Raw genomic sequence first — 15,553 nt, 5'->3', positions numbered from 1 at the left:
TGGAGCTAATGAAGAGTCCATGAGAGTCCTTACAATCTGGTGCAATTTCTCCATCTTTTGGATTCCACAGCACTTTGAGTGAGCCTCCCCTAGCCTCTGCTGCTCCCCACTCGTCCCCCCACCACACACACAATGTCATTAGGGCATCTGTCTTGAATTCTACTCACTGGTATACCCATTTTTACCAGGCACTCTCCTCTCCCACCTATTTGATGACTGTCTTGAAAGCAGGGCTCTCTGTTTTACTTTTCTTTCTATTCTCATCAGCACTGCCTGTAAGGTTTTCACAGAGGAGGGACTGATCAGGGGCTCATCAGCATTTGGTGTTTCATGAATGATTGATTGTGAGGACAGCCGGTCAAGAGTTGTTTTATTTTATAAATGTCAAGGAAGTTGTCAGAATGGGAAGACATCAGCACCTTTTACTAACAATCACAGAAGGTGGAAAAAGAGGTACAAATTCTAGCTCTAGATTCTAAAGCAAGGAACAAATACTACATAGAATTATACAGATTCACCTTGGGAACAATGGGACATTTTTGGATCCTGCATGTAGTGTCTTCTTTACTACCTCTATGCCTAATCTACAATTCTTTCACAAGTCCTTACATATGGTTCTCTGAATTAAAGGTATCAAATAAAAAGCACATTACATTAAAAAGTCTACTATTTGGTTTTGTCTTCTGTCTACCTGGGACGACGAAAAGAACGTCATAGAGTGACAATGTCAAAGAATGCCAAACTCCAGGAGTTTTATCTAGCAGAAGCAATGGAGTAGTGACAAATTTTATTCTATTTTCATCTATTAACCCACCAATTTAATGCTGGATCATTCTAGTTCTAATTAATCCTATCATTTAAAAATAATAACATAACTTTAAGTATTTGAAGGACTTCAAATATCCAGTCCAGTGATTTTTCAAACTGTAGATCACAATTGATTAATTATGTAATTGCTTCAGTGAGTTGACAGAGCATTAGGATAGGATAAAAATCAGAACAGATAGTGACAGAATTCTTTTTTATAATGTTTTTATTTATTTTTGAGACAGAGAGAGACAGAGCATGAGCAGAGGAGGGGCAGAGAGAGACGGAGACACAGAATCCGAAGCAGGCTCCAGCCTCTCAGCTGTCAGCACAGAGCCCAACGCAGGGCTCGAACTCACAGACCATGAGATCATGACCTGAGCCGAAGTCAGACGCTTAACCACTGAGCCACCCAGGCGCCCCATGACAGAAATGTTTTAAGGAAGTTTTGCTTGAGCTGTGCTGGTAGTTGAGTATATAGTGCTATATACTGGGTAAGGGGTATAAAATATGTTAGACAGAATACTAAGAGGGTCCACAAATTCTTCATCCTTCTGATCTTTTTTTCAACCCTCTGATCTATATGCATGCATAATCCCTGGGACTGTGAATATGATGGACATGACCCTCATAATTAGGTTGTGCTGATTTTCAGACAGGGAGATCATCTGGGTGGGCCTGATCTATTACCTGAGCCCTTTAAAATCAGAGAGCTTTCTTGGCTAGCCCCAGGAGATGTAGTCAAAGATTCAGATGAAGGGGCGCCTGGGTGGCGCAGTCGGTTAAGCGTCCGACTTCAGCCAGGTCACGATCTCGCGGTCCGCGAGTTCGAGCCCCGCGTCGGGCTCTGGGCTGATGGCTCAGAGCCTGGAGCCTGCTTCGGATTCTGTGTCCCCCTCTCTCTCTGCCCCTCCCCCGTTCATGCTCTGTCTCTCTCTGTCCCAAAAATAAATAAACGTTGAAAAAAAAATTAAAAAAAAAAAAGATTCAGATGAAAAGGATCTGAAGCACAGTTACTGGCTTGAGGATGGAGGAGACCACATGGCAAAGAAAGAGAGTGGCCTCCAAAGCTGAGTGTGGCCCTGACCTGACAGCCAGGAAAGAAATGGGGAACTTCAGTCCTACAACTGCAAGGAACGACATTCTGCGATAAGGAGAATGAATGTGGGAGCATTTCTTTCCCTAGTTGAGCCTCCAGATGAGAACTCAGTCCACCTAGCACCTTGATTTTAGCCTTGTAATGTACTGGGAAGAGAACCAAGCCATGCTATGTAGATTTCTGACCTACATAACGGTGGGCTGCTAAATGGGCATTGTTTTAAAGAGCTGTGTTTGTGGCAATTTGTTTCACAGCAAGAAAAACTTACATAGTACTTCATATAGCCAGTGATGATAATAAAAAGAGAGTACGAGACAAAAGATACTTAGACACTGATCTGATCTAAATCTTTCATTCTACAGATTTGAAAAAATTAAGGTCCAGAGATGGCAAATAACTGCAAGATTATACAGTTAGTGACAGAAGCAGGGCAGAAAAAGCTCTTTCCTTACATGGTCCTGATATTGTGATTACTTTCCTTTTCATTTATGTGAAGATATGTGGGGGGCTGGGCCCCGGTGCCAGGCTGAGACCGGGTCGAGCAACGTTCCCCGTTGACTCAAGCCAACCCGGTGATTCCCCCTCCCATTCATGTGGGAGGCCGGCCCCGGCGCCAGGCTGAGACTGGGTCGAGCAACGTTCCCTGTTGACTCAAGACAACCCGGTGATTCCCCTTCCCATTCCCCCACTTTCAAGGGCATACGAAAGCCTTGTCAAGGCTGAGAAAGTTAATTCCTGAAGCCTGTGGTCTGCAGGTGTTGGCAGTAATGCTACCTCCCTTTTTCTACCCCGAGTCAGATAGAAACAAACATGGGAATTGTGTTTTGCTAGCAATCTTATCAACAAGGTCTTGTGACCCGTCTAGAAAATGCACAAGAAACACAGAACTAAATGTTTTGGTTGGCAGCGATTACGTGAAACCTGTTTATTCTTAGAACGGCCTGACCCATAAGAGTCTGGATATAACAGACTGTACAGCAACAATAAAGCCGTCACTTGGGCCATCAGCCCACGGGACCCTCCTGTTCCCAAACTCTCTCTTTTTTCTTGCATTCCCCTACCCTCAGGACCCTGACCTCGGTGTTTGTCGCACCGGTCGCGACAAAGATTCATATATTTTACATCAATAGAGAATAGCTTTTCCCCTACTTAATACAAAACAATGAATTGTTATAAGAAGGGTTAATTCTCTTATAAAAAAATGAGTTTATGCTGTGTCATTTTTTTTGCTGCTATATTAGGTTTAATATGTTTCTATTGTTAGGAATAATTGAGGACCTGAAACTATTGTCTATATAAGAAAACTAGAATATCTTTCTTAGAGTTCTCACAACAGAAAATAGATCCTATACATCAGTTCATGAAGGATAACAGCTGTGAGGTCAAAACTAATTTCTAGAGAAACCCACTGTACCACCCACCCACTAGAAGACATTTAAATAACTTCAAAATTTTCTATTTTTTTAATTTTAAAATTCTTTAATCCCCAGAATCATCACTTGCAATTAAATATAATAGTATTTCACTTAAATACAGTACTGCTTTCACTGCAAAATTTAAATGTAGTACTCAACTTGGCCACATGAGGGCTCCTAGGTTTTTTTTTTGGTTGTTTTTGTTTTGTTTTGTTTTGTTTTGTTTTCAGTTCTGTGAACCATAAATTGAGACATCGAAAGATAGCTTTCAATGAAAGGGCACATTGGCTGCCGGATGCGTTAGTTGGCATGGTTTCCTTAAATGAGATTATCTGAGAATTGAAGTAAAAATATTACCCCACTGTATTACCCATAGAAACTCCTTTGGCTCACCTCTGCAGGTATCCTTCTGAATAACACAGAAGCCGATTCTGAAGTGTCACAAGGTTAATTTCATTTGCAGAGTCTGCTATCTTACTCATGGCTCCTTAACTTTTCTCAGGCTCTATCCCTCATCTATAAACATAAAGAGTATAACACCTACCTAACAATCTTCACTTGTACCTGGTATATGGCATTACCAATTAGTGGTAGTTTTAGTTGTTATTACTAACACATGTATTAAGGAATACTGAAATATACTTGTTTTGTGAAATAATCTTTCAATACAAATGATCACATAGTTGCTAATATTTCGGCCTTGAAAATAATAGCTGTGGGTCCAAATTAGTAGAAGGGTTATATGAACACATTGTTTATAATTCAGATATCTGTTCTAACATAATAGACATGCCATTGGCATTGATTATGAATCAAATTGTTGAAAATCCAATAACTAAATATTCATTAGTGGTAGGGCTATTTAAAAATCATTCACAGTTCATCTTTCTGCAATCCAAACTCACCATTTAGACTTCTATTTTCTAGGTTTGTCTCTTTATTCACGTGGCCAAATTGGTCATTGTTTCTCCCTCATTTTCTGATCTTTAAGGCATATTTGGTTTATACAATAAACTTTATTTTCTGAAGGCAAAATACTGTTTCTTCTTATCCAGTTAATAAGTCAGAGAAGCAATAGAAGGTGGTGGACATGTTGAAGGACGGGAGGAGAGGACATTGGAAAATAGAGACGCAGTAAACTTTACGGGCTTTTCTAGTTGACTGATTTTTAGAAACATGCTACTGTAAGTTTTAAAAATGTAAACATCCACTTGTTACCACTGTCTTATATCCATTCTTGTTACTTGACTACTGATATCCTCAAAGACACCATGCCTGCTATCTCTTGAAAAATAAGACTCGAACATCTTCATCCGAGAATAGGGCACTTGAGAGTAGATACAGGAAGAGGACATAGAGTGGTAGAAGGGGAAAGCATGGTTTTAGTTGCCATGTCCTGAAATAGTACTAGACCAACACAGAAGCATGTCTTCAAGCTTGAAGGATACAACCTAACTCAAAGACATAGGAAAGTGACTTGACAAAGTCACCCAGAAAATTGATGTGGGAGTCAGAACTAGAATCCGGTCTTCTGGTTGTGATCTCTAGAGAAGAACCCTGAAGTATCTGAGAAAAACATTTCAAACATCCCATATTGGGGTAGTTAGGGTGGTGCATACCAAATAAAATGTGATCCCTTTGATGTAGCTTTGGTAAACCCATTAAGCCATAGTTTCTACTTCTAAGGCTTTTGGATATGACCAAATATCTCTAGAATGAAATAATAAAGCAAGGCCAAGCATCCACCTCCTCTTCCTGGGTAGATTTATCTCCCCTATGCATCATCCTCTACCATATATGATATACTGAACAACTTTTGTCTCAAATAGACCTAAAACACTGAAAATTGTTATTAGAAAGCAAGGCCAAAGACATAATGGACAAATATTGGTATATAAAAGTTGATAATTCAACTTATTTACTTAAAATCCCAATTAAGTGATAAAGTTCAAAATTACAGGATATTATTTTATCCAGGAAAACAGGCCCATAATGCCTGCAAGACTCTATCCACAGCTGACGACTTTCTTAGATGATGGGTTCTATATGGGATTCAGTCCCTCCAAAGTGAAGTACTGTGCCATGCCAATTTGCCTTCCCTCAGACTCTGTTTTCCTAATGGCTTTGTTAGTCACAGGGTGACATCAACCACTGCCTTAACAACCTGACAGAACAGGGTCAGGGACTTGAGAGCCTGGAGGGAAAATGAAACGAACAAAATCAAACAAAAAATGGCTCCAGCTGAAAAATGGCAAAAATGAAAATGGTAGCACATAAGCTTAAAAATTGGAAAACTATATATACATAAAATTAACTCCTTTCAAGCCAGGCTATGGAAGGTCCTTAAGCCTCCTCTCTTATTTAAATCTGCTGAAGGTTTTCAGTGTTTTTCAATTTCCACATTCAGTGGAAATGACCACACAAACCATCAGAACGATATACGCTCATATAAACAAGCACAGACCCACGCGTTCACAGTGCTGTTCAGACACACGTCACCTATTCACATGCATAGAATGTCTGGTGCTCACCAATGGTGTAGAATCTCTTCAGTTCACTCCTCCGAGAAGGATGCTTCTGGGTATTGGCCGCATTGTTCTGCTCTTCTTCAATGATGGGTGTCTTGGGTGCGGGGGGCTTACTCGCTTGCGGCATTGGCTTTCCTGCACCAGCAAGAGGGTTGAACCCTGGAGCGGTAATATCCACCGACTGGGACTTTTTCTTCAACCTACAGGTAAAGAATACCACAGGCTGTGATTACTGACCCAGCAGACACTTGTTTCAACTTTATCTCCATCATAATTCTTTTTTTTTTCTAATATGAAATTTATTGTCAAAATGGCTTCCATACAACAACCAGTGCTCATCCCAACAGGTGCCCTCCTCAATGCATAATTCTTTTTTCAACAACTGAGTTAATGTCAGCCCAGAAACAGAAGAAGATTTATTCAGAAATTATAGACTTTCCCTATAGTATTTTAAATTCTTCAAATATTTGTGAAACTAGTTGGGGGAAAAAAAAATCTACCTAATCATTTTTAAAGGTTTCATTAAAAGCTATTAGAATGCAGATGCGAAAGGACTTTTATTTTTCCTAATAGCAAACTAAAATGTGGTGTTGGACAAAGATAATGCATTTGGCTATTGCTTTTAGTTTTGAAAGGAGTATTTTTAAAGCTATAGTAAAACACTAGTTAGAAATAAATAATTGCAACCCAGAAAAAGATAATGAAATGACTATTTGGGTAACTAGACGCTGTCAGTGTTTTTCTGTTTAATCTGTAATAGCATCTTAGCTGTAAAAATTACAGAGGTCACATTATTTCTGCAGACACTGTCATGCATTGTTCACTTCTACATTTTAGAGAGCTGACATCAGAACTAACATGGAAAGCAAAAAGCTATCCGTAAAACATTTTCCCCACTCATGCATATAGAATGTTTCTCTTGATATAAAAGTTCCTGATAAATGATAGGAGTTAAATTCAAATACTTCAAGCTACACAATTTTATATTTGTAATTGTAACTGAACCCTAAGCCCAGCTTACTCTTGGCTCCTGGTACTTCCAGAGGCTACTGTTAAGTGTCATTTTTCAAGTCTAAATTCCCTACAGAAAACAAGTTGGCAGTTTTTTTTTTCTTTTTAATTTTTTAAATGTTTACCTATTTTCAGAGAGAGAGAGAGAGAGAGAAAGAGAGAGAGAGAAAGTGCACACAAGTGGGGGAGGGGCAGAGAGAGAGGGAGACACAGAATCCAAAGCAGCCTCCAGACTCTGAGCTATCAGCACAGAGCCCAGTGTGGGACTCAAACTCGTGAACCACGAGATCAAGAACTGAGCCCAAGTCAGATGCTCAACTGACTGAGCCACCCAGGTGCCCCAGCAGTTTTCTTTATCAGTTAAATAATCACACCTGAAAATTTGTAATTTCCTAAAGGTTTCCTACATCCTCATACATCTAGGCTTTATTTAGTTTTTTTTTCAGTACATTCTTCTATATTCAGTCCTACTGTCAGATCCTGCTCATGTTTCTAGACTCAGCTTAAAAATGGCCTCCTCTGGGAAGCTTCCCATGACATGGACCTTGGTAATCTCACATCATTCCACAGAGGGAGTTATTCATTATTAACTCTCAAGAAGCTTCCATTAAATTGAACTTACCAGAGCAGAGGATTTGTTAAAGGAATAAATGTATCAATTAGTAAAAGATTCATTAATGAAAGCAGTATTTATTAAATTTTGGTAGTTTCACCATCATCCGTATGATTTCTGCCATTCCCACATACCACCTACTTGATATTCATGAAAATTGAACGCTTTATCCAAACTGCCAGGAAATATGTTAAAAAGTGCTCGACAGCATTAGACATGAGAAACATAAATTAAGACCAAATCGCACTCACAGCACACCCATCACAATGGTTACAATGTGAAAGACATGATATTAACTGTGATGGTGAGGAACAACCGGAATTCTCCAACACCTGATGGTGAGAGTGTAAAACGGTACGACCAATTTGGACAAATGTCTGGCAATATCTGCTTAGCTGAAGTATACAGCTTCTGACTCACCAATTCTACTCCTAGGATATGTCCTATCCTGCATGTTCACCCAAGGGCACAGTCAAGAATGTTCATGGAGGCACTACTTGTAATAATGCCCCAATATCCAACAAAACCCAAACGTCTACTAACAGAAAAGGGTAAATGAACTGTGATAATACCTGTAAAATGAAACTTTATGCAGCAATGGAAATGAATGAACTACAACTACTTGCAACACGGTGGAGAGTTTTCACAAAAATAGTGCTTGGCAAAAGAAGCCTGGTACGAGGGGCATCTGGGTGCCTCAGTCGGTTAAGCATTCCACTTCGGCTCAGGTCATGATCCCACAGTCTGTGGGTTTAAGCCCCGCACTGGGCTCTGTGCTGACAGCTCAGAGCCTGAAGCCTGCTTCAGATTCTGTGTCTCCCACTCTTCCTGGCCATCCCCTGCTCACGCTCTGTCTCTCTCTTTCTTAAAAATAAATAAACATTGATTTAAAAAAATATATATTTAATAAAAAAAAGAAGATTGGTACCAAAGAATACATACTGTATGATTCCATTCATATAATGTTCAAACAGAAGCAAAACCACTCCTGATATTAAAAGTGTGGGTAGGATAACCATTTGGAGTTATTACACTGATAGAGACACAACATGGGGAATATCGTCAATAATGTTGTAATAATGTTGTACGGTGACAGACAGTGACTACACTTATCATGGTGAGCACTGGGTAAGATACAGAATGGTTAAATCACTACGTTATGCACCTAAAACTAAATAACACTGTATATCAACCATGCTATGAAAAACTATAATAAATTTTTAATGTCAATTTTCTACAGATCATCCTATAAACTTGATTTCAGAAATAAATTTCAAATTCACTCTAAAGCAAGTTTTTAGGGGGAGAGGAGTAGGAATTTAAGGGAAAGGTGCAAAATTTTACAGAAGGAAAGCCAGTTATTCTCTAGTTCTCAGAAAAGATTATTTTCAAAATGTAAATGTGACAAGTGTTATCTCCAATTCTCATAGACTATTTTTATCACCGGAAACTGTTTATAGTTTACATTCACCTGTTTCGTAATTGTTCAGTTACTAAAGTCTCATATTGTAGCATATCAGCAATGACAGCTTATAATTGAAACAGTGCTAGATACTATTATTGATGAAGTTTTACATCACTTAAAGATGTCTTAGTGTACCACAAGCCCTTCTTACAGCCTCTTTGGAATGAGCAAAAGGACACAGTTATGGGTTCCAAAGGCCAAAGGCAAGCAGAAAATAGCCCTGTGGTATTTTCCCTGTTCTTTCCCTGCCCTTCCTCAACAGAGACTCTTCCCAATCAACACTTGAAGGGTGTCATGATCTCATTGTTATTGCTGGAGTCTGGAAAACTGCAAGTAGCTTTGTTGGCTCGCTTAAGAAAAGACTTCCATTTATACGTTTTTAGAAAGCAGAACTGTGTGGGTAATTGAATTACCCCTTTCAAGATTCTAAAAATGACTACTGTGATTGGCAAAGAAACCTGCAAACTGCTACCTTCAGTTTCCAAATTTCATGAAGGGAAGCCTTTCTCAATTTTTAACAATGTTCTAAATTAAATGTGTTACACAAATGTAAATAGCATAATGGAATATGTAGGTGTACATGAGATAAAATACTCACTGATATTAAACATTACAAATAGAGAAAGAAAATAATCTCTTAATAGGCACCCAAAGAATCTTTGTTTAATGTGCTTTGTACTTCCAAAGGAGAATGAGTGCCGACATCTCGGATGGAGAAAAGGAAATGAGGAAAAGGAGCCATCCTTCTTGGCATGGCTCCCATAGGCAGACTATCTAGTGTTTCATAATCTTTGCCCCTTCTTGTTCCTGTTTTTTAGCAGAAAAGAACTATTCCTGTTTTTCACCACATGTATTCAAATACATTTTTCCGAGGTAACAATGTTGGACACTTTTCTGAGACTCAGTTTTCTCATCTGCAAAATGGGGATAAAAAGGCCCAGAGGACTAAGTAAACACACTGTGAAAGTGCCTAGTGTATCACCTACACGGGATGTTCTCAATAAATGCAAGCTCCAGTCTCTTTGTAAGAGGACATAGGGATGAGGGAATTTTGTTCTTCCAACTTTCAAGGGATGCTGTGGAAATTATACAACAGCTTCCCAAGATCCTTCGCTGCTGTACTACTTTAGATAAACACCAGAACTTCAGGGCCTGCACCACCTTTTATAGGGGGTCTCACCTATTCTGGAGTGTGGATTTGGGGGAAGAAGCAGAAGATAAGAAGAGATTAAGCTACATAGGAGTCCTTTGTGTGCTGTACAATGTGTTATCTCTCTAAATCATTTGGAAAACAGATGAATCCAGTGAATAATTCACTTGAGCACATGTATGTTTTAAATCTGTGTGGGTTGACATAAAATAACAAACTCGTGAGCAGAGGTAGAGACCAGAGAACTATGGAAGTAAGGACAAAAACTTGAAAGGAAGCGTGAGGAGGGTTTTTGACCTTCCTATTCCGTAAAAAATAGGATTCAGGACAATTTCAACTAGTTCTCCCAGGGGCAGATAAAGCCCAGTAGGCCAATGATGAAATGCCAAGTCACAGGAACTAGAGAAAAAAATAAGTGGTAGAAAACTTCCAATACCAACCAATTTAAATTTTTTTAATGTTTATTTTATCTTTGAGAGCGAGAAAGACCGAGCATGAGTAGGGTAGGGGCAGAGAAAGAGGGAGACACAGAATTCGAAGCAGGCTCCAAGCCCTGAGCTGTCAGCACAGAGCCTGATGTGGAGCTTGAACCCACGAACCGGGCTCAAACTCATGAACTATGAAATGATGACCTAAGCCAAAGTCAGACACTTACCCAACTGAGCCACCCAGGCGCCCCCAATACCAACCACTTTAAATGGGATCCCCCTACCCTCATAGTAATCAACTAAATTTATTCTTACATAATTTATTTCTACTTTACTAGAAGCATAAGAAATCTTCCATGCATCTTCCAAATCACTAAGTAGCATGCATGCATCTTTTGGCTTAAATGAGGTAATGGACACCCCAAAGCCCAGGGCTTGCATCAACAGTAACTATAAGTGGCTTTATGTTGACCCGCTCCCAAGGACCTGGGTCAGTTCTCTATTTGAATGGCTTTACCCATGGAGACACCCTCTCTAAGCTTCTTTACCTTTACCCCTTAATTACTAGTATTTGTCACTTGCCACATGCTTTTGGTTATACCTTTCCTTTTCCTCTCACATTGTAGGGTTTTCATCTACTGTCACTACCCTTCTATCATCTTCCATTCAGGTCATAGCCAAGCAATGCTAGTCATCTTTCTATATCTGCCATGCTCTGCATTTTTTAACAGTTTTGTTATTTTGTCTAAACACTACATGATAGAACTCTACCGTAAGCCTAAACTAAATCCTGCTATGATTTAAATGCATAAGGAAAAAAAATGGTTTCATTTAGTTTGGGTTCTTAACTGGAGTTACATCTTCCATCAAGTGGAATTCAAATTGTACCTTTATTATAACTAATTGTATATGTTCCTGAGTTCTGTAGCTATCTGGAAAAAAATAATGTTCTATTATACACCTAGTAAAGTCATAGGATGCCCTGGGGTACTGTAGCAACAGTTGAGAAAATCTAGTGTAGTATAATGAGAACATTTCCTAGGTCACAGGAATTTAAAGTGGTATAACATTAGAATATAAAAGCCACATTTGCATATATCTGACTCCGTGCCTGGAGAATAATAGCTGAGTGGCTAAGACTATGGACAGGGAGAGGTGGGGGCAGATTCCCTGGAACTGAATGTCTAATCTGGTATTTACGAGTTTGCATCCTTGGGAAATTTTCTTAACCTCTCCTTGCCTTGGCCCTCTCAAATGTAAATTGGAGGTATTAATAACACCTGTGTCATAAAATTGACACGAGGGTTAAATTAATATTTATAAAAGTACTTAACATATAGTATTATTATTTGCTTTAAACAAAAACACAAGCAAACATAAACAGTCACTAAGCATTTATAATGGACAGGACACAGGCCATACATAATTTCACTTACTGATCACAATAAACCTATGAGGTAGTATCATACTCTCTATTTGTAGAGGGGGCAGCTGAGGTTTAGAGAAAGAGATAGGTCTAGAAAGTAGGGATGCTGGAATCCAACCAGGACATTATGACCAAAAGGCCACACTTTGGAATCAGGAGATAGTGATAAATTTCAGCAGTGACATTTATCAGCCATGGGACTTTTGGCAAGGACCTGGACTTTCTAGGCCTCTTATTTTCTTACCCATAATGGTGGAAATCATGCTATCTGCCGACTGTACCCAAGAGAGTTATTGTGGGCAGAAAATGTGTTAACTTAAGTGAAAGCACTTTGTAAAATTCCAGAAATCTACAGTACTCGTAGTAGCTATACAAATTCACTCTTTGCCACGTCAATTTGTTGTATACTAACAAAATGTACATAAATACATGCATGAATGTAAATGGCTATGCCCCCAAAACCCAACATTTGTAATCCTTTCCAGTAATTTCCAGCAAGAAGACCATCTGTGGTTTGTACAACTCATTACTGTTAGCAAAGCTGTCTCCTTGCTTTCTAAAAGAGCTAGTGTAAGGATATTTTTTAAAGTAGTAAAGCTGCTGAGAATGCAGATTTTTTCCAAGTTGGATACTGTGGCTGCGGCAAAAATCTCAAGTCACCCAAAGAGAGCTTTTCAGAGCAAATGCCTAAAAAAATTTCACATTTCAAAATTAAGGCCTTTTGTTACCCCTCCTGTATAGTCTGACTACAAATCAGCAGCTAAAAACAAACCACACAATCAGCAAAAACCAAGCATACTCAGAAGTCCAACTAGAAAAAAAATGGCAGATTAGAAACCTTTGCATTAAAACAAACAACCCCCCCAATCCATTAAGATATAGAATATGCCAATTACAGCCTGATTTATAACTGCTGTACTCATACTATTCTTAGTGGCCCCCACACACGAGGACTGAAGCAGAAAATCTCATTAATGTGGAATCAGGAATTACACAATCTTCTTTTGCAATTCTGAACCAGTGCAAAATGTTTCAATAGAAATATTCTTTGGGAGTGTAAATTGGTATTAAACAGTTAATGGGACACCAAAACTAGATACCTTGTTATAAAAAGACATGTTTCTACATCTGTATTCATCCTAAGAAATTTATGCTTTCCTTTTTGGAAATACAGAGAACAGAGAATAAAGAATTAAGCCACAGGTGCAATGGTATGTAGGAATGGTTTGCTAGAAAGTCTCTTGTTAAATGCAGTTGACTTCAACTCTGTGAAGGGTAAGGACAGTGTACTATGAGTTGTGTAGAAGCATACATGAATCCATTGCTATTATACCTAATTTTATGCTAAAAATACTAGAAATTAAATCCCAAACCAATCTGCCTCTCCAGAGTTTCATAAGCCCTAACATAAAAGGTGAACATTTCTTACTGACCTTTAATGAAAAACACATCCAAATCCTCCAAGTTTGCCAGCTGGTTTATTTATATCCCTACATTTCACCAGCTGAGAGAAAAGAGGTAACAAAGAAGCATGTTCTATTAGGAGTCTTTACCACCAGATTAACTTAACTCCTACATTCACAGAAGCTCTAGTCTGTTCATCAGTTTATTCCTAGGATTTAGCACAGTTCTTGGCATACAGTAGGCAATAAGTAAACAGATAACTGAATGAATGAATGAATGAATGAATGGTCTCATCCTGGGGCGGCGGGGGGGGGGGGACGGGAAACACGATAATACAAAAAGACAAGAAAGTTCACATATACAAGCCTGTGAAAATAAACGAAAAGAGTAAGACTTTGGAAAATTTGGGAGCAGATACAATGACCAATTTAATACATTCATATAACACAGCCTTCTCCTCACCCCATTATGGGAAAGTTTTTGAGCTTAGAGAAAGGAAATCATTTCATCTTCATTATCAATACTAAGACAAATCTGAACAATATTTCAATTCTTTATTCACTAAAACCAGTCTTGTAATTTGTAAGAAGACACTCGAATGTCACACAAGAAAGACACACAAATTGACATCCTTCTTAATGAGTGCTCCAAAAACATTAAGTGGATATTTCATCCTTCTACAAAACTTTCAGTGGTGGCGAGGAGGAGAGGAAGGAGGAAGGGCTCTGGAATCAAGGAACTGGGTTCAAGTTCAGGATATACTGGTTTTTGTTTTGTTTTGTTTTGTTTTGTTTTTTTAAATTTTTTTAATGTTTATTTATTTTTGAGACAGGGAGAGACAGAGCATGAACGGGGGAGGGTCAGAGAGAGAGGGAGACACAGAATCGGAAACAGGCTCCAGGCTCTGAGCTGTCAGCCCAGAGCCCGACGCGGGGCTTGAACTCACCGAAAGTGAGATCATGACCTGAGCCGAAGTCGGACGCTTAACCGACTGAGCCACCCAGGCACCCCCAGGATATACTGTTTTTAAGCAACCTAAAGATGAAGCATTTTACTTTTATTGAAATATCCACTTAATGTTTTTGGAGCACTCATTAAGAGTTTTGCCTATCATGTTTCTACTACGAAATTTCCAAGCACTAAGTTAATCATAGTAACACTTTTGTGAGTTTCCCCTTCCATGTACTTTCCAATTATACCACTATATTACAAGAATTCACCTTGAAATTACACGAATTTCCAATTTATTTCAGTTTTTGCCCTGGAACTTCAAAGCCTTTCAACTGGAAAATCCTGAAAGTACAAACACATTATGCAAATCCAAAGATGAGGGCTTGAAGGATTTGGAAGTCAAATTCTTGTAAATGTTAAACAGCCCTCTACAATAACTCACAGAGATGAAATTTAATTTCATTACCTTTGATGAAATGATTTGTAACGTGCTATTGCCACATTGAATGCATTCTGTTTATTTATTTTAGGAAGAAGAAACCAGAATAAATAAGACTATCTTAAGACATAGGCTTCTATCCAACATTACTGATTAAAGGAATCTATTTTCAACAGGGCCTATTACAGACTATCTGTACAAAACAGTTTATATGGACCAGCTGATTAAAATATAGTTTTGCTTATGCACAACATAAGGCAACCCTGAACTTAATCAAGATAGCTTCTGCAGGTAATGATAATCTGGGCCAAAGCCCAGTGGTTTATAGATAAAATGCCAATTTAGCACAATAATCTCCCATCCTAATTTCCTCAAACGAAGACACAAGGATCAGGAAATGAATGTATAGAAAAAATGCAGGACTTGTATTTACATGTTAATTCAGGATCTTGATGGAAAACATCACTCTGGTTAATCCATTGCTTCTTTACCTCTTTAAATTAGATCATCCTTTGATAGATTAAAAAAAAAATCTATGTCATCCTAAATGTTTTCAAATGAAAATGATGTTTTATGGTTTTTAAATGTAAGAATGCATTGCTGACTGTATTATTGATTGAAAACAATTTTTTGAAAACTGCTCTTTTTAGATTCTGATTAGTCATCCCAGATACAGCATGCCGTGTCCTCTTCCCCAATTTGAAAATCACTGAAGTATCTGTTGTATGTTCCTTCTGTTCAGATGATAGTAATGAAGGCTATGCAGGGCACTCAGTACAATCGAGTTGGATTTTAGACTTTCCTCAGATAAATGTAT

General features: G+C 38.5%; 1 protein-coding gene across 2 annotated transcripts in view; it reads right to left on the bottom strand.

Moving 5' to 3' along the window:
• OXR1 (oxidation resistance 1) overlaps positions 1-15,553 on the bottom strand; it is a 463,965-nt gene that overhangs the window by 225,104 nt on the left and 223,308 nt on the right. For both annotated transcript variants that reach the window (XM_043601587.1, XM_043601589.1), the window contains exon 3: positions 5,853-6,049. In XM_043601587.1, coding sequence (XP_043457522.1) covers positions 5,853-6,049 — 197 coding nt within the window. The remainder of the gene's footprint in view (positions 1-5,852; positions 6,050-15,553) is intronic.

This window comes from Prionailurus bengalensis, chromosome F2, assembly GCF_016509475.1.
Source record: "Prionailurus bengalensis isolate Pbe53 chromosome F2, Fcat_Pben_1.1_paternal_pri, whole genome shotgun sequence".
Lineage (NCBI taxonomy): Eukaryota > Metazoa > Chordata > Mammalia > Carnivora > Felidae > Prionailurus > Prionailurus bengalensis.
The sequence above is the reverse complement of the archived record's forward strand: the minus strand, read 5'-3'. Positions and strand labels throughout refer to the sequence as shown.